Genomic DNA, 22,515 nt, shown 5'->3' with positions numbered 1-22,515 from the left:
GGGGTCAGGGAGGCTCCTGCCCAACAGCCCCTGCCTGTTCCCATCCCTGTCTCTAGGGTGCTGAGTCCAGTGGGATGTCCCATCTGGGATGTGGGGCTGAAGGGTCTTGGGCTGGAATGGGGGTACTGGGGAGTGCGCTGCAGTGCAGTGGAAGAGGGGATGTGGGGACATAGGGACACAGCAGGGGGTTCCTGGGAGGAAACCCGGAGAGGGAACCCAGGGGGACGTGAGACGGATTTATGGGCGATGGGTGTGACGGGGCCGGGGCAGGACGGGCACTTAGAGGGGGTCCTGGAGAAGGTCAGAGCGAAACCGCAGGGGACCCGGCGGGGGGTGGTGAGGACCGAGGGGCGGGGGCGAGGGGAACGGAGGGAGGGACGGCGAGAGGGGGCGGCGGGGGGCCGGGCGGTGGCCTGGGAGGGCCGGGGGAGGGGCGCGGGACCCGTGCGGGCGGGAGGGGTGACCGAGGCTGTTAATCCGGGGATTGGGAGCGTCCCCCCCGCCGGTCTGGAGTGTGATTGGAGCCGGGACCGGCGGCGGGACGATAAAAAGGGCGGCGGGCGGTGGTGGCCGGGCCAGGCGGCGGCGGCGGCGATGCCGGGCCGGGCGGAGCCGTCGGGGGGACGTGCGGCGGCGGGGCCGGTGGCGGTGCCCGTACCGGTGACACCCGGCGCGGCGGCGCGGCCGGGAGGCGCGGGGCTGCGGGCCAAGGGCTTCGCCATCACCGACCTGCTGGGGCTGGAAGCCGAGCTGCAGCCGCCCCCCGGGCCCCCCCCGGCCGCCACCGCCGGTGGCTACGAGGGCGGCGGAGCGCTGGGGCTGGGGCTGGGGCTGCTGTGCAGCCTGGGGGGGCCGGGCGCCCCGTGCCTGCTGCCCGCCCCGCTGCCGCTCCTGCCAGCCCGCGGCCCCCGCCCGCCTCCCGGGCCGCCTCCCGCCGCCCGCCGCCACAAGGAGAACATCTCCGGTGAGCGGGGTCGGGGTCGAGGGTGGCCGCTCAGGCGCGCACGGGGACCCCCGTCCCGAGCCGCTGCCGGTGCTGCCTCGCACCTGCGGCCGCGGCCGGCATCCTCCCGCCGGTGCGGCTCCGGTGCTGCCCGTCCTGCCGGGATGCCGAGCCTTTGACCCTCCGGCAATGCGGGCTCCCAACCCCTGCCCCGGGATGGCATCACCGGTGCGGCACCGCGGGCTCAGCTGTGGGAGGGAACCCCTCCGATCCCGGGCCCGCTCCCCGCGGGCGGCTGGAACCGTGCTTGGGGAGCTGCGTTCGGTTGCCCCGCTCTCGACGGGAACGTGACTCTTCCCCTCCCGCATGCTGCTGCCAGATGAGGACAGCCTGTCTGGGGACGCCAGCGACCTGAAGATGTCCACCTCCCAGATCAAGAGGAAGAAACGCCGGCACAGGTAGCGCCGGGAGCCTGGCTGTCCCCCTTCTCACCTCCTCGCTGCTGCCACCGTCCTCTCGCTGTTCCTCTTCTCCGCGGGCTGTGGCGGTCGGTATCCCCAAGGGGGATAAAGGGAGGAGAAGGAGGAAAGAGGAGGGCTGCAGCTGGGGTGGAGGGAGGATTTTCCAGAGGAAAACCTCAGCGTGGGGGCTGCCAGCCTCGCTCTTGGTCCGGACGGTGTGACAACATGCTCTCTCCTCTCGGCAGGACCGTATTCACAGCTCACCAGCTGGAGGAGCTGGAGAAAGCTTTCAATGAAGCGCACTACCCCGACGTCTATGCCCGGGAGATGCTGGCGGTGAAGACGGAGCTGCCGGAGGACAGGATACAGGTAGGTGGCTGCGGCGGTCCCCTCTCTTCCGAGGAGTCTGCGGGCTGCCAGCACCCGGCCGTCTCCTCTGCTCTGTGGCAGTGGGTGCAGGTGGTGGGAACGTGGTGGCACTGAAACGCTGGAGGGTGCCTGGCGGGAGGCTCAGCTTCTGCCTGCTATAATCGAACAGGCTCCAAATGGACATGCAGAACCAGGGCACTGAGCTGGCCCCAGCAGTTGCTCATTGCTGGCAACTTGGCTCTGTCCTCCCACTCAGGCAGGAGCTGGGAGCAATTTGGAGCTGCTGGGCCAGGCTGTGACACAGGAGCTGCCTCACTAGCTTGCCCCTTTGAGGGACATGTGGCATTTTAGGGCCTGATCCTGCTCCCCTATTGAACAGCTCAGTGGCTTAAAATGAGGTGGTGGTCTGGGCAGCAACCTGGTTATATCTACTCCCTTGAACCTTCAAATAGAGGAGTGGGGTGGGAAGAGGGACCCGAGCACCTTCTGTCATCATTGGTCACTGCATTATGGAGCCCCTTTTCTGGAGAGGTTGGTGCTTTGTGGATCAGACCCTTTTTCTGGAGAGGTTGGTGCTTTGTGGATCAGACCCTTTTTCTGGAGAGGTTGGTGCTTTGTGGATCAGGCAGGGAGGCCCTGCGGGCAGGCGGAGCAGCGTCGGGTGACTTTGGCTGGGATCACCCTCCTATGTCACGATCAGCCTCGTGTTAACGTGTGCTCCCTCTCCCCCCCTCCCTCCCCTCTCTGACACCCACGTGTGTGCCCTCCCTCACACCCCTCCCCACACGCCGCCCTGGCTGCCCCCCGGTGCCACACCCCGTGTCTGCACACCCGACCCCTCCACGCACCCCCACGGCTGACTTGGCCCTGGATGGACATTCCCCCGCTCCCCACGGACACCCGGCCTCGGGGGCTGTCTCCTCCCCAACCCCACCCCTCTGTGCTCTCCTGGCTGTTACCCCTGAAGGTTTGGTTTCAGAACCGAAGAGCCAAGTGGCGGAAGCGGGAGAAGTGCTGGGGCCGGAGCAGCGTGATGGCCGAGTACGGCCTCTACGGGGCCATGGTGAGGCATTCCATCCCCCTGCCCGAGTCCATCCTCAACTCCGCCAAGAGCGGCCTGGTGGGATCCTGCGCCCCGTGGCTGCTGGGTGAGTGGGAACTTGGGAGGATCAGGGCTCAGATTCTTCTTTCATATGGCTGCCCTTGCCCTTTTCCAGAAAGGCATGCGGCTTCCCTGGCCCTGAGCTGTACGCAGGCTGCCAAGTGCCCCCAGTTTTCCACTTCCTTCTTGCAAAGAACAGCTAGGGAAAGGAAAAAACCTTTTACTGCCGTGTCAGACAGGTGCCTGCACGTGGGTGGGAATCACTCAGGCAGCATGGGAGTTGCAAGGCATCTAAGAAGGCATCACCACCACCTGCCCCTAAACTGAAGATACCTCAGAGCTATCCTCTGCTCATACACAGTCAAAATCCAGTTGGAATGGGTTGTTACAGCACACCTCTCCCTGTAAGCCTTCCCTGCTACAGGCAAGGTACAGACTAATTTTGCCACGGGCCATCCCCTCGGGCTGCAGAGAGCAGGTGGCAGGGCTCTGGGTCAGGAAAGGCTGGTAGTTAGAGAGAGCTTTCCTTGGGATGTAGGCAAGAACTGTGGGAAGCAGCAGTAATTCAGGAGGTGATTCTGAGCCGTCCCAAGCAGAAATAAGCAACCAGTGCCCTTGGCTTTGCTCTCTCCCCTCTGCAAGGTATGCACAAAAAGTCCATGGAGGTAAGCAGGAAGGCAGAGAGCCAAGAGAAGCTGGCAGATGGCTGGCGCATGGAGCAGGAGGAGGAGGAGGAACTCAAAGGGACGCAGGCCAGCTCCCAGAAGGGCTCCGACAAGCTTGGGCCTGCAAAAGACTCGGAGGACACGGCCATCGACCTCTCCAGGACAGCCAAGCACGAGAAGAGGGGTGTGCTGAGGCAGTACATCAACGGGGACCCCCCCACAGAGCAGAACGACAGGGACCACTGAGCCCGGGCTGCCCCGGAGGAGGCCAGACCTCACGGCGTCCTGGCGACACCATTCTATTTATTGATTTATTGATATATATTTTTTTCCTTAAAAAACGGAACTTTTTTCTGAATTCAGGGCATTTTAAAACTGGGCACACACACCCCCTCGTCCCCTCACTTTCAAGCTGTTCACTTCTCAGCAGAGCCAGGGTGGAGGGTGGCAGAGGGGCCAGGGGCAGCGCGAGGATGGGAGCGCATCGTGGTCAGCGCCGATTGCTGCTGGGGAGGAGCCCCCTTCCTTCCCCTCCGTGCTGGGACCACTTCCCCAGCTAGCCAGAAGCACAAAGAGGAGCAACACACTGGGAGTTGCTCCCTCCTCCAGCACGCAGGTGCAAGGATGGTGCAGGAGTTTACAGACGCCTTCTCCAAGCGCTTCCACCCCGGTGTGAGTCCTTCCATGCCGAGCACACAAATCTTCCACCTCGAGGAGCAGCAGGGTTTTTAAACGTGGTAGGGTTCATCCTCAAGCTGGTGTAACCTGACAGCCAGGCAGGTTTATATTCCCTGAGGATCTAGCCTGCCAATGCAGCCTTATCACTGGATTTACACTGTGTATCTTCCTTAACTCGTATTTGGGAGAAGGGGGTAAGGAGGTTTTTGTTTATGCAATGATTTTGTACACTCTTGAATGTCACTTGCCACACTATGCATGATAGAACAGACCTTTTTGAAAAGCAAGCCATAGTACCCTGGAGCAATGAAACAATTTTGTGAAGTGACATAAGAAGATATTTTGTAATTGTCTGTAAAAAGTGTTAATGTCAGAGCTGTTTCTTGGTCACCCTATATTTATGTCTAAAAGCACTTTAGTAATCTGGATTTTTGAATGTGGCTCTTCCTGTATTGTCCACCATTTATTTATTACACATCCATAAATAAAATTGTGACGTATCTTTGGTTTTTCATGCTCGGTATCGCAATTTATACCTTCCTTTGACACATCTCATGGCAGTTGCTGAACTGGCCCATGCACATGTCTCAACAGCTCTCCTGGAACACCTCCAGTTTCATCTACCAGCCAAAAAATAACGGAAAATTATCAAAAGGTTTTATTAAAATCTGAGTAATCCCAATTTGGAAAGTGTCTTAACACAGCTCAGGGGGCGTGTGGCCAGGTACTGACGCTGCCACCTGCTCCTGCCTCTGCTGCTGGGCCTGGCTGCTCTCACAGATGCAGCTACAGGCAGTGCTGGACAGGGGGACAGAGGGGGGACAGTTCCTGGGAAGAGCAGAGCAGCGAGTGGCACGTGCAGATTTCCTGCTTTTCCCCTCCTCTGCTTGGCCAGACCCCACCAGGCTGCTGGGGGGAGGGGTAACATATGCATGGAAAAAACGAGCTTTGCAGGGAAAAAAAAAAGTTTTCTGGGGGGGGCTGTGGGGAGCACGGTTCAGGAAAGGACCAGCCAGGGCTTATTGCAGCAGCAATTAGGCTCACTGAGAGCCGAGACTTAGCACATTGGAGGCCTAATCCTGCCTGAGCAGCATCTGCAAACCTTTTATTTGGGCTGTGCCACGCTGGCACTGGATGCTTGCAATCCTTTTTTTTTTTTCCCTTTGGTCTGCCTGCGTGCAGATGGCCTGGCTCTTTGCCTTGTGCTGGCTGCAGCGCTGTGAGAGCAGGCACGTCACCACCACGAGGGCTACGAGGGGAGACACTGTAGTTCCAGCACGCACAGGGTGCGCTCCTGGTAGTGCCTGGTGGGATCCCAGCTCTCACCATAAGCTGGGAAGGAGGAGCCAAGAGGAGGGCTACTGGTCCGAGGCACTTTTCACGTGCTGGGAAGTGACTGCGGGGTACAGACGCTGGCGGATGGCAGTGACTGCCCAGACTCAGCTCCTGGTGACAGGGTCCGGTGCCCTCCTCGGAGCAGGGAGTCACTCAGCAGTTCACTGCCTGCACTAACCCTGGCAGGGAAGTGTCCACTGTCCTCCAGGGTCACTACTTGGAGCAGCAATAGCAGTAGGGCAGCACATTCTTGTTGTTGCTTCAGGTTTGACCCATCCTGAGATCAGTGGCAGCCAGACCCAGCCATGGCTCAGCCAGTGCTGGTTCAGGCCTGGGCCAGTGACAAGAGCGTGACCCTGATGTAGGGCAGTGGCTGCCACTTGCACACACCGCCACTGCTGCCCATGTGAGACCCCACAGACACCCTGGTGACCACATCAGGGCCTGCTGCCATGAGCTTCCCTTTGTGAGGAGCCCTGGGCATCCCTCAGCCACAAGTGCTGGGCTTGCTCAAGCAGAAGATTGTCGCAGACATATTTTATGAAAAATCCTTTTGCTAGGATCTTTTCTCCTGAGAAGCTGAGAAGATTCAGCTTCTCCATGTTTTGCTGCTTTGGAATGTGATCTGGAGAACTGTTTGCCCAGCAGGTGAAATTATTTTTACTTGATGACCACCTGTGTTGAGGCTGTGAGCAGTCACAAGATTTTATTATCATTCCATTCTTTTTCCTTGCTAGCCTTCTGATGAAATCCTTTCTTCTAGTCTTTTAGTATAGTTTTAATATAATATGTATCATAAGAAAATAAATCAGCCTTCTGAAACATGGAGTCAAAATTCTTGTCTCTTCCTTCACCTGTGTCACCTTGTTTTGGCCAATCCTCCCAAGCAGCAGGTTGGATTTTCAGACTGGGAGCTCAGGGAGTGAGTCCGAACGCTTTGTACGCGCTCCCTCGTGTGGAGCGGGGCGATGGGACACGGCGAGAAGGAGAGGAGGAGGCTGCCCGGAGCCCAGAGGGAGCTGCAAGCCTCACTCCTTCCCCTCACTGCCACAGACCCCTGCGGGGCCGCGTCTGCTGTGGATGCAGAATTCAAGAATCCTGCGGGGTTTGCGTTTCACGACTCTCGTCTTGCATCCCCGACAAGCACTTGGTACAACGAGAGGTCTCTGCGCCTCTCAGAGGCGCTGACTTTCTCCAGACTGCTTCAGGTGCGGGCAGACCTGTCCTGGGGTGCATCAGGCACAGCATCGCCTGATGGATGAGGAAGGGCATCGTTCCTCCCTGCTCTGCACTGGGGTGGCCTCACCTCGAGTTCTGGGGGCAATTTTGGGCACTGCAATGTAAAACAGACATTAAAATTATTAGAGAGCTTCCAAAGGAGGGCTAAGACGATGGTGAAGGGTCCGGAGGGGAAGCCGTGTGAGGAGCAGCTGAGGTCACTTGGTCTGTTCAGCCTGGAGGAGACTGAGGAGAGACCCCATCGCAGTCTGCACGATTAAAGCAGTGGGGCAGATGCTCATCTTCTGTCTGTGGTGACCAGTGACAGGACCCGACAGAATGGCTCTAAAACTGTATCGGGGAGGTTTAGGTTGGATACTAGGAAAAGATCCTTCACCCAGAGGATGGTTGGGCACTGGAGCAGGCTCCCCAGGGAAGCGGTCACAGCACCAAGCCCGACAGAATTCAGTGCGTGTTTGAACAATACTCCCGGGCATTCTCTGTGATGACTGGGCTTGTCCTGTGCAGGGACAGAAGCTAGGCTTTGATGATTCTATGTGTCCCTTCCAACTAAGACTATTCTATGATTTCCTAGGTTAATTCAGCACTAACACCAATACAAGTCCATTCTTTTAAACCACGTGCACGTGTCCAGCCCGCAAAATCTCCTAAGGCTGCCACAGGCGAGGGCACCGAGTGCTGTTTCCCTCGATCCCACACGGTGCAGCCGTGAGACTCTCGGAGCGGGGCGGAACAGCAAAATCCCCGCCCGCCTCTTTGGCCACCTTGCCCCTCTGTCCCACCTTCCGCAGGCTCTGGCCGCAGACTGCCGGAGCCGGGGAGGACGGGCCCGCCGTCACCGGGTGTCGCTGCCGCCCGCACGGCTCGCAAGGAGCGCCGGAGCGCACCTCCCCAGCACGGCCCGGGGCCGCCTCGCGCCGCCGCTCTGCGGCCTCGGCGGGGCGGGCACCGCGCTCCACCCCGGTCCGCCCCCGCTGCCTGCGCCGCCGGCGCGATGGCGGTGGCCGTGCTGCGTCCGCTGGACGCGGCGCCGGCCGAGCTGTCGCCGGCCACGGCGCTGCTGCTGGCGCCGGCGGGGCTGTGCGCGGCGCTGCGCGGGCGGGGCGGCGCGCTGGTGCTGGCGGTGCGGCCGGCGGGGCGCGGCGGGGCGCAGCCGGTGCTGCTGAGCGCCGTGGCGCTGGAGGCGGGCGGGCGGCGCGGCGCGGAGCTCTGGCTGCGCGGGGCGCTGCTGCGGCGGCTGGGGCTGGCGGCGGGCCGCAGGGTGGCCGTGTGGCCCGTGCGGCGCCCGCCGGCGCTCGCCTGGGTGCTGCTGGGGGCGGCGGGGCGGGCGGGGAGGCTGGCGGGCGGCGCGGTGCTGGCGCGGCGGGGCGAGGCGCTGCCGGGGCCGGGCCCCGGGCCGGGCCCGCTGGTGCTGGAGGCGCGCCCGGCGCTCCAGGGGTTGCTGGGCAGCGGGACGCGCACCGCCCTCGCCCCCCCGCCGCCCGCCCCGCCGGGCACCGCCCGCGGCCGCCCCCCCGCCGCCGCAGCCGCCGCGCCGCCCCTCGTCTCCCGCTTCGCCGCCGCCGCCGCCGGCCCGCGGCTGCGGGCGGTGCCCGGCGGGGCGGGCGGCGGCGGCGGGGCGGAGGTGTGGGTGAGCCGGCGCGGGCTGCTGGCGCTGGGGCTGTTCCAGGGCGAGTGGGTGCGGGTGGGCGCGGAGGGGACGGACCGGGAGCACCTGGCGGCGCTGCTGGCTCGGCCGCCGCCCTGGGAGTACCCGCGGGCCGCCCGCCGCGGCCCGGCCGACGGCACCGCGCTGCTGGCCCCGGCCCTGGCCTTCAACCTGGGCTGCGACCCCGCCGCCCCCGCACAGCTCCGGCTGCAGGTGAGCCGAGGCCGGGCGGCCCGGGGAGCGAGCGGGCCCGCGGCAGCCGCGGCTCACGGTGCGCCCCCTGCCCTCCGCAGAGGTACGAAAGGAGCGGCGCCGCGGATGGGAAGGGCAGCCGGTCCGTGCTGTCTGTGCCCCCGTTCGCCAAGGAGCTGCACCTGCAGATCGTCTGCTCGCCGGCCTACAGCACCCGGGGAAACTACGACTGCGTGCTCTACAGGCACTTCGAAACGCCGCGGTGAGCTGTGCGGGGTGGGCACTCGGGGCAGACTCATGAGATGCACTGTCTGCTTGTGCCACACGCTGGGCATGTGCACATCGACACCCCCAGCGCGGGTGCTGTGAAGTTTTAGAATATCTCCTTGCATTGTCCTATCAGGAGTATGCTCGGCTTGGACACAACACTTCTTGTCCTGTCCTTCGGAAGTCATCTTCAAGTCTCTATGTTTTCTGTAAAAACACAAGTGATGCAGGGCAGGGAGGCCACACAACCAGAAGGATTTACTCTCTTTCACTGGTGAAACTCTCTGGGTTTTTCGTAGGCTGGTCCAAGAGGGAGACATCCTGTGTGTTCCAACATTTGGAAATGCTGAGTTTATAGAACTAAATGCAGACAAGTTCCTAAGGTAGGTCAACATACTGGGGCTCTATTACTTGGTACCAGAAGAGCAAAGATGCTTTTCCATCATTGACTCTCTTGAAATCAGTTTATTCCATTCTGATTTGTCCCTGGATTTTAGTATTTTATCTTTTTGTTAATATACTGGGAAGAGGGAAATGTTTTTGCTGGGTTATGGAGGGCTGAAGCTAAGAGGAAGGTCTCTGTTAGCTCATCTGAATAGTCAGGAAGGGAAGAAAGGAAAAAAAAGAGGTAGAGCAACTGATGGGGATAAAGAGTGAAGAGGAAAGGGTGGCTTGAGGGCAGTCAGAGCCACATAAACAAAGCAGAGTGTGGGAGCTGGGCTTCTTAACTTGTGACAAAAAACAAATTGTGCATATAAGCCCTAGGAGTTAATGTTAGATTAACTTTCTGCTTGGCCACCAGTTCTGCCTTTCTTGGTTTTGCTCGTGTGGCTTTGCAACAGTTGTGCTAAAGGGGAGAACATCCCCTCTCTATCAGGATAAGGGTGCTCCCAGTGGCATTCCCAACTTTCACATTGGCTGATCCTTGTGTAAGAGGACAAGAGTTTCTCTGCTTGCCTGTGCTTATCAGTTGTCTTCTTGTTGACATTTATATTGTTCCTTCCTCAAAGATCTTGGCTAAGCACTTCAGAGTGCTTGTTTTTTTTCCTTAGGTGGCCGGAGCTTTATTTCAAGGTGAAGAAGATTGTAGGCATGGTGGAAGGCGAGCAGTCTGAGGGTTACCTGGTGGACACCCAGAACACGTCTCTCTATCTGGTGAGATGTTGGTAGAGAGCAGAGGGAGGAGATCTGAGGCTGAGCTTGCACTGTGGATGATGAATGGACCTGTAGAGGCTAGTGCCTCCTGCCGTTGGAAAATGACATTTCAGGACAGATTTTGTCACTTGCCCCGGTCTTTACTTGGTTGGTGTTTTTGCTTTCTCACAGGTGGGTTCAACAAATAGCACTGTGCCATCTGCCCCAGCCTATAACAGCAGTGAGTTCTGGAGCAGTTTGTCTCCTGCGGGACTTTCTGACGTGGTGAAACAGCTCTGTGATGCTCTTCGGCCCCACCTGCACCGTCGGTGAGTGAGAATTCCTTGGAGAGAGCCCTGGAAGAGGCGGGACCAGAGGGAGAACTCCCCTCCCTGTCTGTTGCAGGGCCAGCGCCCTGAGCGGGGTGGGCAGCGTGCTCCTGTCGGGACCGAGCGGCAGCGGGAAGCTGATGGCTGTCAGAGCTGCCTGCAGCTGCCTCAACCTCCACCTCTTCAAGGTAATTCCTCCTGGGGCCAGTGGATTGGTGGATTTACAACAGCTGAGGATTATGGAAATGTTTTTTAAGTCAGCCCTGCCAACAGCCCTGCTGCAGCCATGGCACGAGCCTGTCCACGAGCTGCTTCCATGTGCAGATGCAGACAAGTGAGGCACAAATGATGCTGAGATCTTTAGCTGAGAGGGAAAAGAAAAGCAGCCCTTGGTTTTCATGCTAGCACGTGTACCAGACCTGTCTCAAAATCTCTTGGCATGTAAAACAGCTGCCCTGTAACTGTGTTCGCATTCACCACCACCACCTGCCAAGAGCAGTGAAGTGGCAGGTGAAAAAAATTCACTGGAGTTGGTTTTTTTGTGGAATATGATATGGTTCCAGCTGACTGTCAGTACTAAGAATTTGGTTTTATGTCAATGGCCCCATGAAAACTTGTGCTCTGCTCTCTATATGTGTAAAAAATAAGATCACATTTTATGAAACAAACTTGAGAGTGGGTGCTGTTGCTGTTCAAATCCATCTTGACACAGATTGAATATCATGCATTGAATATTCTGGTCTCCCCATCACAAAAACATAAAACTGAACTGGAAAAATTTGGAGAAGGACACTGGGTAAGATCAGGGGTCTAGACCAGTTTCTGTTTGGGAAAAAGCTGAATAAATTCTTCAGCTTGAAAAATAAAGAATTAAGGGATGCAAGTTTTGACGAGATCTTTTTGGAAGAGATTTTTCACAAGAGCTTGAGAGGTCAGCAGAGCATGGAAGGTGTTTACTTTTCTCTGTGCCAGCATGAGGCCTGTGACTGTCAGATGAAGCTAGTGGGAGCAGGCAAGCTAAAGGAGATGTTTCTCTGTGTAGCTGAGAGTATTTGGATGAGAAATCTACTGTTACACTGGGAAAAGCCCTTTTGATGGGAATGTTATGTGCCTGGATGGCCAAAATGAGGTCTAGCACCTGTCTCTGTCCAACACAAAAGGCTCTGGGAACCAACAGAGTCTTCACTGACTTGTTAAAATTGCTGTTTTCCTCCAGCATACCTCTTTTGTTCACTCTGACAGTGTGGGATTATCCCACTTCCATTTTGTTGAATCTGTAGAGGCACTTTTGCAAAAGTGAGAGGAAGTCACATGGTGACTTTTCTAGGAGACTTTCTGAAGTTCTGAAAGGACATGCAAGAAGAAGAAGAAAAATGGAAAGAATAGGGCCGGAAGATTCCTCTTTTTGTGGAAGGAAATTGTGGGCTTGCTCCTTCTTTTGGTGGATATTTTGAGAGTGAACTCTTTTCCTGTTCTTTTCTCTCCAAGTAAAGCTGTAACACTGGGTCAGTGGAGCAGGTAGACAGTGCCTTGGCCTTCTGCTGTGCAGCTCATCTGGGCATGATCCTTTGTGGCGCTGAGCTCTGGCTTTTCTGAAGATGTGCCACAGCTCTTGGGATCCAGTGCAAGATTGCAGGGATTTCACAGGACCCTTAGATCCATGTTTAGGATGTCCTTGGAAGCACTCTGTCTCTGTCATGTCCTGTCAGGTGGCCTCAGGTTCTAGTGGGGTGTGTGTGCAAGGCTACAGCTCTGGTTTCAGGGTTGTGTGCTGCTTTTAAAGACTAACACACTTACTGTTAAAGACAGAGATGGTTTCTGTCCATTTCATTCTCCTACCCCAGCTTTTACACTCTCCCCTCCCTTTCTCACTGACTGCAGTGCTTACAGTGCCATTCCACCTTCTCTTCCCTTTCTCTGGCTCTTGTGTCTGCCATCCCACCAGGACACAGTAATTCTTTCCTGCTCTAATGTCCACCACTTGATGATAAACAATTTTTTGTCCTTTCTCTCTGCCTTTCAGTACTTGCATACAGATATTGCTGCCATGAGGTCTGCCACAACCCTAACTCCTTTTTTTTTTCTGTAGTACATGGAGCACAGGAGTTCCTCTGCACTGTGTCCCTGTCCTTACCCTTTAGGGAGCTGCTCTCCCTGCTTCAGGCTGCCTTTTCTGAGGATGAAACTCAGGGATTCCCAGAAATGGTTTGAGTCTCCATGGAGAATCTCACAGCACCAGGAGGCAGCACTGCCTGTTCCCAGGCTGCTGTTCAAGGCTCACCACTCACCTCTTCCCTTGGATGACTTCAGCAAGTGTTTGCTTTGTAAACAGTGTCTGGGCCTCTTGCCATCTCTGACTTCCCCCCAAACACCCATCACCTTTACCTTCCTCCTGCACTTTGAGCCTGACTGGCACTGGTTGAGCAGTTTCTTGGGCCTCCTCCTCTGCTTAGTGCACTGTTCTACAACATACTTTGTTCTCCCTGTCTTCCACAGCTCTCACCTCTCTTCCAGCTTAGGTTGCTGAGCTGTGATATCCACTGTCTCGATTTCTCTAGTCCCTTTGCCTCACCTTTTCCAGATAAGACCTCCTGCCTACCTCATCCCTTGCAGAGAAGCAAGAGACAGCCATTTATCCATGCTAAGGCATCCAGAATGTGCCTCTTTTGAATATGACCTGAGTGTCATATTCAGGAAATATTGGGAAACACCAAGTTTGGTCTCCTCTGAGCCGTGACTTGCCTGTGTAAAGCTTTGTGGAATGCTGTCCTATGTCCCCCAGCCTTGCATGTTGCAACTGCCTTGTCTGTGTGCCTGGCAGGTCGATTGTGTCAGTTTGTGCAGTGACACCAGTGCAGCCACAGAGGAGAAAGTGCAGGTGGCCTTCAGCCAGGCCCAGCAGTACCAGCCCTGTGTGCTCCTGCTGAAAGACATCGAGGTGCTTGGCAGAGAGCGAGATGGGCTCGGAGAGGATGCCAGGGTTATTGCTACCCTGAGGCAGCTGCTCCTGGACACAGAGCCAGCACTGAGGTATGGACCATGCTTGTTTGCTGTACGATCCAAGGTAATGGTTTGCTTCTGCCAAGGGAGAGTGAGTTAGGATATGTGATGGCAGTGTAAGAGGGTGCTTCCACAGAGCTGAGACCATGCACTGTTCCCTTTCTCCCCACAGCCACCCTGTCCTGGTGATTGGCACAACTTGCACGCCCCAGAATGTTCCCACAGATGTGCAGACTGCTTTCCTTCATGAGGTGAAGATTGAAGCCCCTTCAGAGGAGCAGAGGAGGTTGATGCTGAGCATGCTGACTGCCAGCCTGCCTCTGGGCAAAGAAGTGAGCCTGTCCAAGCTGGCCCGCAGGACTGCAGTGAGTAAAACCACAGCAGCATGTGGGCATGGCCAGGCTGGGAGTGCTGGGCCAATCTCCCCCTTGGAGAAAGGGGGTAATTCCCACAGCCCAGACAACTTCTCCAGTGGTTAATCCTGGTGCTCAGACATCAGCTTTTAAATGCAGATTTCTAGTCCACACCTTTTGCAGAGGTGTTGGCTGATGTTCAGCTCTGCTAATAAAAAAAAAAAATGAAGCTAGAGCCTTTAAGCAGGAACAGCTTGCTCAAGGAACAGCTCTGCAAGGAATTTTTCCCTATACTTTTTATGGCCTAGGTGTAGCTCTGGAGAGGGACTGAACTGATGCTGTTTGTTTCCACATTCACAGGGATTTGTGCTGGGAGATTTCTGTGCCTTGCTGTCCCACAGCAGCCGGGCTGCTTGCACCCGCATCCAGGCCTTGAGGTAGCACAGGCAGCAGGGTGGGGAGGGCAGGGGCTGCAGCCAATAGTGGGGCAGAGTCTGACTCCTTGCCCTTTCTTTCCTTACCAGTTTTCCAGGTGGGCTGAGCGAAGAAGTGGAGAGGGATTTTTGCACTGCAGGGTTCCCCGTGCTCGAGGAGGATTTTAGTGCTGCCCTGGAGCAGTTGCACGATGCCCACTCGCAGGCAGTGGGAGCCCCAAAGGTGAGATGTTGGGGCTCAGGGAGGGGATGGGTTCTGCAGAGCTCTTGGCTCAAGATACCCATCACAGATCTTGCAGGGCTATGTTCTGACACGTTGCTTCCTGCTCTGTCCTTCCATGTGTTCCCTCAGCTTTCAGTGGGAAACAGTCCTCTGGACTTTCCCCCATCAATTTTCACCCTCTTGGTTTGGAATTTTTCAGGGAAGCTCATGCAGTGCTAAATGCAGACCAGTGGTGCTGGAGGGGTGCCAGGTGTGCAGCTCAGCCTCTTGGGGGGCAAAGGCTGCCTCCTTGAGATCTCCCCAGGCACCTGGCCTGAGGGAACAGAGGGGCTGTGGCACAAGCTGGTGAGGGAGTTTCTCCACAGGTGTGATAAGCCTTAGACTTGATCTCTGGCCTTAGATGCTGCTTGAGCCGGGATGGACTTTTGTGCCAGACAGGCAGTTTGAAGAACTTGGGGTTTCTTCAGGGAGAGTGACATGGAGAGTCTGAGAAAACCAGCAGTCAGCCCCTCAGAAGGGGTGTGATCTGCCTCTGGCAGCTTGGCACCCAGGGAAGCAGCATTTGGGGTGACTGCTTTGGCTGGGTGATGTGGTGTTAGGACCAAGCAAAGCGATCAGAACCCCTTTTCCATGCCCATGAGTGCCAACAGCTGAGTTCAGCACAGGACAGGAAGCCTTGGCCTTGGAGCAGTTCCTCTGGCACCTTCCCCAGCTGCCCACTTAATTCATGCAGTGAGCTCTGTTTTATGGTGTTCGCCAAGTTTGCTGTGAGACAAATCACCACAGAGCATGCTCAGCACTGAGCTCTGTGAATGGCAGTTAATTCTGTTTGTATTTTACATTCCTCTATTGATTTCTTAGTAATTGGTTGTGGTCAGGAAGCCCATTAGCAGACCTGGGTACTCTCAACATTGCTTTCAGTTCCCTGCCTGCACTTTCTGGTTAGTCACACATTTGTCTGCACTTACAGCCTGAGCCTTCTGGAGAGAACTGATTCCAAACCTCCTCTGGTTAACAGTGTCTGCACCATGTCTTAGACTTAATGTGTGCTCCCCTGAACACAACCTTGCTGCAGTTTTCCAGCTCCTGTGCTCGTGTCTGTAGAGCTCTCTCTAGCAAGGGAGGATGAGCAGAAGTGCAGAGGAGAGGGCAGCTCTTCCATTCCTTGTCACTGCAGAAGGGCCTGTGACCTTTTGCTTTAAAAGTTGGTTTTTTTTCTGAAAATCCTTGTTTTGTTTGTCCTAATTTTCCTGGTGGACAGCTAAAGAAATAAAATAACATCATTTCCAGTAGTGAAGGAAGGAGATGCAAATTGGCTGAAGGGGGAAGAATTTTGCCCTAAGCTATTTTTAAACTCCGCACTTGTGCTGGCACCATAGCCAGCAGGTGTGGAGCTTTCCCAGGAGAGCTGCTCTGACTCTCAGGAGGATGCCATGCATGCTGTGGCATTCCAGCTATTCCTAAAGTGGTAAGCAGAGCAGCAGCATGCTCTGGGATAGTTTTGCTCAGCACAAAATAACCCAAGAGGCCTTGGCTCACCCATCTCAGGTTTGGTGTCTTCTCTCTGTTCTCCCTGACCCCTCACATATCTGCAGCTGACCCCCTCCCTATCTATTTCTCATGAGCATACATGGACTTTGTTCTTGCATCCCCCCCTTCCGAGAGCAGTGAGTGCTCCAAGCACTGTCCTGCAGGATGTCTCTCCCTCACATCCTCCTTGCCATCACAGAGCTCCTGGCAGCCCAGGTTCTGTCCTTCTGCAAGGTGTGAAGCCCTTGCACAGTCTCACCCCTGTGGGGGACAAGGTGTCCTGAACACAAGTCACTCATAGTTGCAAGATCCAAATTTTTTTTTTTTTAATTCTTATTCTTACCTTCCCTTATGCCCAAAGGCTGCCTGCAGCAAGACTCTCTCCCCTCAAAGCTGCAGGCAACCTTGGCAGATACCTTCCCTGGGGTATTTTTGCTGACAGATGATCTGAGGGGCAGTGGAGGGTTAGAGATGGAGTGCACTCTGTGAGTGCAGCGTGCCTGGGGATGTGTTTGTACAGTTTGGTTCTCCCTTGCAAGGCTCAGAAGAGGGCAAATGTGGATACTGGATACTGGAGCTGCCCAGGCACGCTCGGGGCTCAGGAGTCAGTGCTGACAAGGATTCTCCCTATCTTGGCAGATCCCCTCAGTGTCCTGGCAGGATGTTGGTGGGCTGCAGGAGGTGAAGAAAGAGATCCTGGACACTATCCAGTTGCCCTTGGAGCACCCAGAGCTGCTGTCACTGGGTCTGTGCCGCTCCGGTCTGCTGCTGTACGGGCCTCCAGGGACAGGGAAGACCTTGCTGGCAAAAGCTGTGGCAACAACATGCACCATGACGTTCCTTAGGTGAGGAGAAATGTGAGGGGGGTTCACACAGTGGGACTGGGTTCCTGCTGGCAGGGGCTGGGTGTCCTCTAACTGGCTTCCTCTTCTCCCTGCCCCACAGCGTGAAGGGGCCGGAGCTCATCAACATGTACGTTGGGCAAAGCGAGGAGAACGTGCGCAATGGTGAGGACCTGCATCCTGCTCCTGGGCACCTGGGGCTTTTCTGTAGTGCTGCAGGGTGCTTAAACCCCCCTTCCCAACTGCACAGAGGCAGTGCTTAAACCCCCCTTCCCAACTCCCACCCACAGCTCCCAGCAAGGGCTTGGACCCAGCTGTCTCCTACAGTCCGTTCCCTACTCCCCACAGCTTCCCCTCCTGCTCTCTCTGCTCCTGTTGCTCCTGTCCCTGGTGTTCCTGATGGGACAGCAGCTCCTCAGAGACACAGCTGAGCCCCAGGGCCCATCCTGCTCAGTGCTATCTGTCCCCATTCTGTTGAGACACCCAGGCAGGAGCAGTTGGTGGTGGTGATACAGTGGGCATCTGGTTTCCATCCACACCTCTTCCCTGCTGGGAATGTAGCTGTTGCTGTTGACTGCTCCTCCATTTCTTTTTCACCTTTTGTGCTGTCTCCTCACAGTGTTTGCCAGAGCCAGGGCAGCTGCTCCCTGCATTATCTTCTTTGATGAACTGGATTCCCTGGCCCCCAGTCGTGGGCGAAGTGGAGATTCCGGGGGTGTCATGGACAGGTGAGTGAGCATCAGGTGTCCTTGGCAGAGCAGGATTCCTGCCTCAGCTGCAGGCAGTGCATGAGATTGCCCTGAAAGGCATAGTCCATTCCACCTCTCTTTCTCTGTTTTGTGCCCTGAAAGACATAGTCCATTCCACCTCTCTTTCTCTGTTTTTTGCCCTGAAAGACATAGTCCATTCCACCTCTATTTCTCTGTTTTTTCCCCTCTCTGCTCTCTTTGGCTCTCAGCATGGCCTGTCTCTTCTCTCTGAGCATTAGTACTGCTGTTTGCATTGCCTCAGGTTCCCGATTGCCCAAGCTAGTTGTGCAAACATTTGGTTAAGACAGTCTCCTCCATCTGCCTCTGTGGCTGCCAAGTGCTCCCTTTGGCCTCTCCAAGGTCATCCTTCACACCCCTGCTGTTCTGTCCTCCTATTAGCTGCTGTTTCCCTGTGGTGGGAAACCTTTCAGGTGCTTCTGGTAGAAGCAAATGTGTACAGCTTAGAGATACCCAGAAACAGGGTTATTTTTCCTAGGCCTCCTCTGCTCTTCTGCTAAGCTGGCAGTCCCCATCCTGGAGGACTGTCTGGGATTTGGACTGCTTTACAGTGAGCCCATGTGCCTGCTGGCTGTGCTGATGGAGAAGTCTGGATGGCTGTGTAAGGGCTCTTCAGGAAAGAGAAATAGGAGCTGAAGTCTGAGAAATGGACCTGCCACTGCCTCACTTCTTTCTTTTTCATTGGTGGCTGAGGGAGACACTGGGTGACTTTCCAAGGCCTGGTTCTAAGTATCCTGTCTTGCTCCCTGCAGAGTTGTCTCGCAGCTCCTTGCAGAGCTTGATGGCCTTCATTCCACCAGAGAGGTGTTTGTCATTGGAGCCACCAACAGGCCGGACCTCCTGGACCCAGCTCTGCTACGGCCGGGCAGGTATGTCACACCCTACCCTGCCTCACTCCAGGGGGTTCCCCAGAGCTCCTCGGGCTGTGCTGAGCAGGACTGTGTCCCCACCACATTCCCTCTACAGAGATTGTTTGTGAAGGCCCCTGGCTCACAGGAAGCCAGGAGGGGGCTGGTGCCTGTGGCTGTAGCAGCAGTGTAAGATACCACAGCTTGTTGCCCCCACCGCTCTGGTTACTGCCCCAGCGGCACAGCAGGGCAATGAGGGACCTGCTGTTGCACCAACAATGGCAGGAGTTGGTGCCCCAGGGCCCTTTCTACACAGCTGCCCCCCAGCCACTCCTCAAGCCTGTGACTTGCTTGTCCTGGGGCAGCACTTTCTATCTGCTGTTGTTGGACCCTGGCTGGTTCCTGTCAGTCCATTTCCCCAGCCTGCTGCTGTCCCTCCGAGCAGCCCTGCCCTCCAGCACATGGGTTGCTTCAGGCTCTGTACCATCCACAAACTGGGCAGCAAAAGGAGCTGTCCTGTAGCTCCTGGTGCACAGGGCTGAGCGCTTGTGGCAGGTTTGCTTTGGCCTGTTCCCAGCTGCCTTCTCTCTGCTGACAGGTTTGACAAGCTGGTCTACGTGGGCATCAGCGAGGACCGGGAGTCGCAGCTGCAGGTGCTGAGCGCCGTCACCAGGAGGTGAGTGACCCTGTGCTCCTCCTGCAGCCTCCTCCCACCGCCTTCCCGGAGGTCTCAGCTCTCCTGGGGCTGATGCATAGCGTGCTCCATCTTGGATTCATGTCTGAGCCCTGGGGAGCACCTGAGGTCACTGAGCCACAGCCAGTGGGTAGGGCAGGAGGGCAGAGCAATTTCCAGAAGCTGAGCTGGGACTGGTTTTTCTACAGGATGGGTGGATCTCAGCCTGCCTGTCCAAGTGAAGGGGTTGGTAGAGTTTTCCAGCCACTGTGCTCTTCTTAAGGAGCTCAGCCAGATCCTGATAGTGTAGTAAGACTGCAGTGCAGCTGCAGGACAGGAAGCTCCCATTTGATTCCTGCAAGAGAATTTCCCCTGCTGTTTGCCAATCCAAGTGTGAAGGCTGCTCCATTCAACTCATTGCTCTCCTCCTGTGGTGCTCAGGGGTGTTCATACTGTGATCTGTGTGTCTTCCCAATCACTGGTTGTGTGGGATCGCTGAGCAGCAGGGTTTAGCTGCTTTTCCAGCTGCTCTGAGCTCCTGAGAGCATCTCTGGAGGGAGAAGAGCAAGCCCTGCAATTGGGGTGCAGAGTGCCTGTGACTGACTGCCTCTGCAGGGACTCTGTCCTGGATAGCTGTGATCACCTCTGCCTGTCACCGTAAGTTAGTAGGAGAGGGGAGAGTGTGGGTTGGCTGCAAGCAGCTTGTTACACCCTGTGTCTTGGTCACCATGCCCTCCAGCAGCTGCTGGTCATGCTGAAGGAGGCTCACTGTCTGCAGCATGGCTCTGATGGGGTGGTTTGGTGTTACAGTGGTTTGTACTCTGTCATTAAACATGTTCTCATCCAGCCCTGACTGTAGGTTGTTCCCAGGCATGTGGAGCACCTAATTTATCTAGGTGAGAAGTCAAACACCAGTGGCATAAACAGATGGTGTTCTAGAGAGTTCATCCTGTACCACGGCTCCAAGACTACTCCCTGCATCCTTTGTGCTTCCTAGCCTGGAACCAGAGAGGCCCAGAGAAGTTGTGGATGCCCCATCCCTGGACGTGTTCAAAGCCCAGGCTAGATGTGGCTTGGAGCATCCTTGTCTAGTGGAAGGTGTCCTTGCCTATGGCAGGGGAGTTGGAACTGGAGGATCTTTAAGATCCCTTCCAACTCAGGCCATGCTGTGCTGTGGTGCTGTAATTCAAAGTTTCCTTTGATCCTGCTTAGCAGGAGAGAGGACCTTGCTGCAGGGGTGTTTCAAAGAGAGGTGGCTGTTGAAAAAAAAAACAGTAAAGCAAACTTTTTTTTTTTTTCTTGAGCATGCAGAGCACATTCTGGAAGCAGCTAAACAGGGGTACTCTGCTTGTTCCTGCCCAGTCACACTGGTCTGTTTTTTCTTGGCCTTTACACTTCCCTTTTTCTCTCTTGGCAGGTTTAAATTGGATCCTTCTGTGAATCTCACCACCATCCTAGAAAAATGCCCAGCTCAGCTGACAGGAGCAGACATCTATGCCCTGTGTTCAGATGCCATGATGTGTGCTGTCAAACGCAAGGTGGAGTGGATTGAGGAAGGTAGGAGCCCTGCCCTCACCTGTCCCAGTTGTTGGAGCAGCCCAGCACAGGGGCAGAGAGGAGGGTTAGCACTGCTGGTAGCTGGGCTGTGTGAGAAGATCCTCAGCAGCTTTGGGACCACAGTGCTGGGCTCTGGGTTATTGCCAGGCAGGCAGTTTCTGCAGATGTAGTCATCTCCACCTCCAGTGCTGGGCCCCGGGGGGAAGGAGAGGGACACAGCTTTTCCTTTGATGGCTGGAGAGTGTCCAGCTGTCCCTGTTCTCAGTCCTTCCATGTTGTTTCTCTCATGCAGGGCTGGATACTGAGAAGTCTGCTCTGATCCTTACCATGGAAGACTTTCTGCAGGCTGCTGCCAGGTTGCAGCCATCAGTCTCTGAGCAGGAGCTGCTCAGGTACAGACTCATCCAGCAGAAGTTTGCGGCCTCCTAATGCTCAGCAGAGCTGGGACTGTAGAACAGGCACAAACAGGCACGGCCTGCTCTCCTCTGATGCCTCCCGGGCCCCCTTCTTTTGAGCTTGGGTAGAAATGGTGTCTGTGCAGTTTCCCAAGCCAAGGCCAGGTGGAAGTGCTGCTCTGCTCATGCAACAGGGTGGTGGGTTCTGTGAGGGTTCCTCACGTGTCAGCGGTGCATTGTGGCTGCTGGGAACGTAGCAGGGTGATTTCCTTGCAGGGACAAAGCTGTGGGCAGTGTAGTGGTGTGTCCATGGCTGACAGGCCATTCACTGGTGGGGGAGCAAGGCTCAAACTGCACCTGGTTTGGCAGCAAGTGAAGGGCAGAAGGCAGCTGCTTGTTGGGCCGTCAGCCCTCAGTGAGAGGTGCTGGCCAGAGGGGCAGCAGGACACAGGGCATTGCTGCTCCAGCTGGCAGTGACATAGTATTTGAATAAATACAGTTTTTTAGCACTAGGTGCTCACTGCCTGACCTCAAGTTATTGCTTCTGATAGTGTCTGTAGGATCAGGAAGGTCCCTGCAAATTTTTGGGTGGGCTGGGTGGTACGGAGAAATCATTGTCCTGCAGGTCGAGAGGGGAGCACACCTGTGAACTAGACTGGGGCCACTCTCATCCTGCCAGAATGGCTGGAGCCTGTGGTGGATGAGGAAGGCCTGAGGGAGAGGCACTTGCTTGGCTGTGAGCTGAGCTCCCTTTGCAGAAGGAGCTCAGTTCTTGCTGGAGACACTGGGTGACAGGACATGAGGCAGTAGGAGCAAGCGACAGCAAAATTCCCATTGGACAAGGGGAAAAACTTATCACAGGGAGAGGGGGAGCTTCAGCCTTGGAAATACTCAAACCTTGTCTGGAACAGCCTGGAGCTGCCCAGTCTGCACTAATTAGTGCTGAGCACCACTTGGCCCAGACCCCCTGAGGTCCTGTCTCACCTCCCTCCGCAGCCTCACAGCAGCTGCTGGTGCCATTGCATAGCCCCTGCTTCCCAACAAATGGCACTGGAGCTGTGTTTGGCAGCTGCTGTGGCCAGGTGCCTGCAGCTGCCCTCAGCTTTGTGCAGCCCAAGGGGTTGCTGGTGCCAGGTTTTTGCCCCACCTGCTGTAGGCACTGAGCCTGCTGACAGCTGGATCCCTGGGCCAAGTGTTGCTGTGAGGGCCTGCTCCCCCTGGAGCTCCTCTGCTAAGGGCTGGTTCCACAGCAGCTTCTGGCATTCCATGAGTGAGTTTGCAGCTGGTGCATGCCTGGAGCCCTGTGGCTCTGGTGCCTGAGCGTGTTCAGGCAGGGCTATCCCTGACCGCAGTGCTCCGTGCTGCCGGATCTGGGCACAACATCTTCCCCAGGGTGGGAGGGAGGGAGCTGCAGCCACAGCAGAAGCACTGGTGGAGGCTGCAGCGTGGAGCCTCCCCCTTCTGCGAGCTCCAGTGAAGGAGTGGGTACCCCGTGTGGGGCTGAGGAGTGTCAAGAACAGGAGTCAGCACC

The 22,515-nt window shown here is 56.3% G+C and overlaps 2 protein-coding genes across 2 annotated transcripts; both read left to right on the top strand.

Annotated features, from left to right (window-relative positions):
• Nucleotides 1-594: 594 nt before the first annotated feature.
• On the top strand, nucleotides 595-3,786 carry VSX1 (visual system homeobox 1; the record flags this gene model as incomplete). Its single annotated transcript, XM_084202382.1, has 5 exons — nucleotides 595-964; nucleotides 1,323-1,401; nucleotides 1,650-1,773; nucleotides 2,741-2,921; nucleotides 3,518-3,786. 5 exons carry the CDS (start codon nucleotides 595-597, stop codon nucleotides 3,784-3,786), a joined length of 1,023 nt encoding a protein of 340 aa, XP_084058508.1.
• A 4,000-nt stretch (nucleotides 3,787-7,786) lies between these two features.
• PEX6 (peroxisomal biogenesis factor 6) lies at nucleotides 7,787-21,475 on the top strand (the record flags this gene model as incomplete). The annotated part of the gene is made up of 17 exons (XM_084203022.1): nucleotides 7,787-8,653; nucleotides 8,734-8,894; nucleotides 9,199-9,282; nucleotides 9,952-10,054; nucleotides 10,226-10,362; nucleotides 10,439-10,550; nucleotides 13,184-13,392; nucleotides 13,535-13,727; nucleotides 14,076-14,152; nucleotides 14,240-14,372; nucleotides 16,542-16,747; nucleotides 16,848-16,909; nucleotides 17,364-17,472; nucleotides 18,264-18,380; nucleotides 18,958-19,035; nucleotides 20,450-20,589; nucleotides 20,882-21,475. 17 exons carry the CDS (start codon nucleotides 7,787-7,789, stop codon nucleotides 21,016-21,018), a joined length of 2,925 nt encoding a protein of 974 aa, XP_084059148.1. The 3' UTR covers nucleotides 21,019-21,475.
• Nucleotides 21,476-22,515: the final 1,040 nt, after the last annotated feature.

Source organism: Fringilla coelebs, assembly GCF_963513975.1.
Source record: "Fringilla coelebs genome assembly, chromosome: 3".
NCBI lineage: Eukaryota > Metazoa > Chordata > Aves > Passeriformes > Fringillidae > Fringilla > Fringilla coelebs.
The sequence above is the reverse complement of the archived record's forward strand: the minus strand, read 5'-3'. Positions and strand labels throughout refer to the sequence as shown.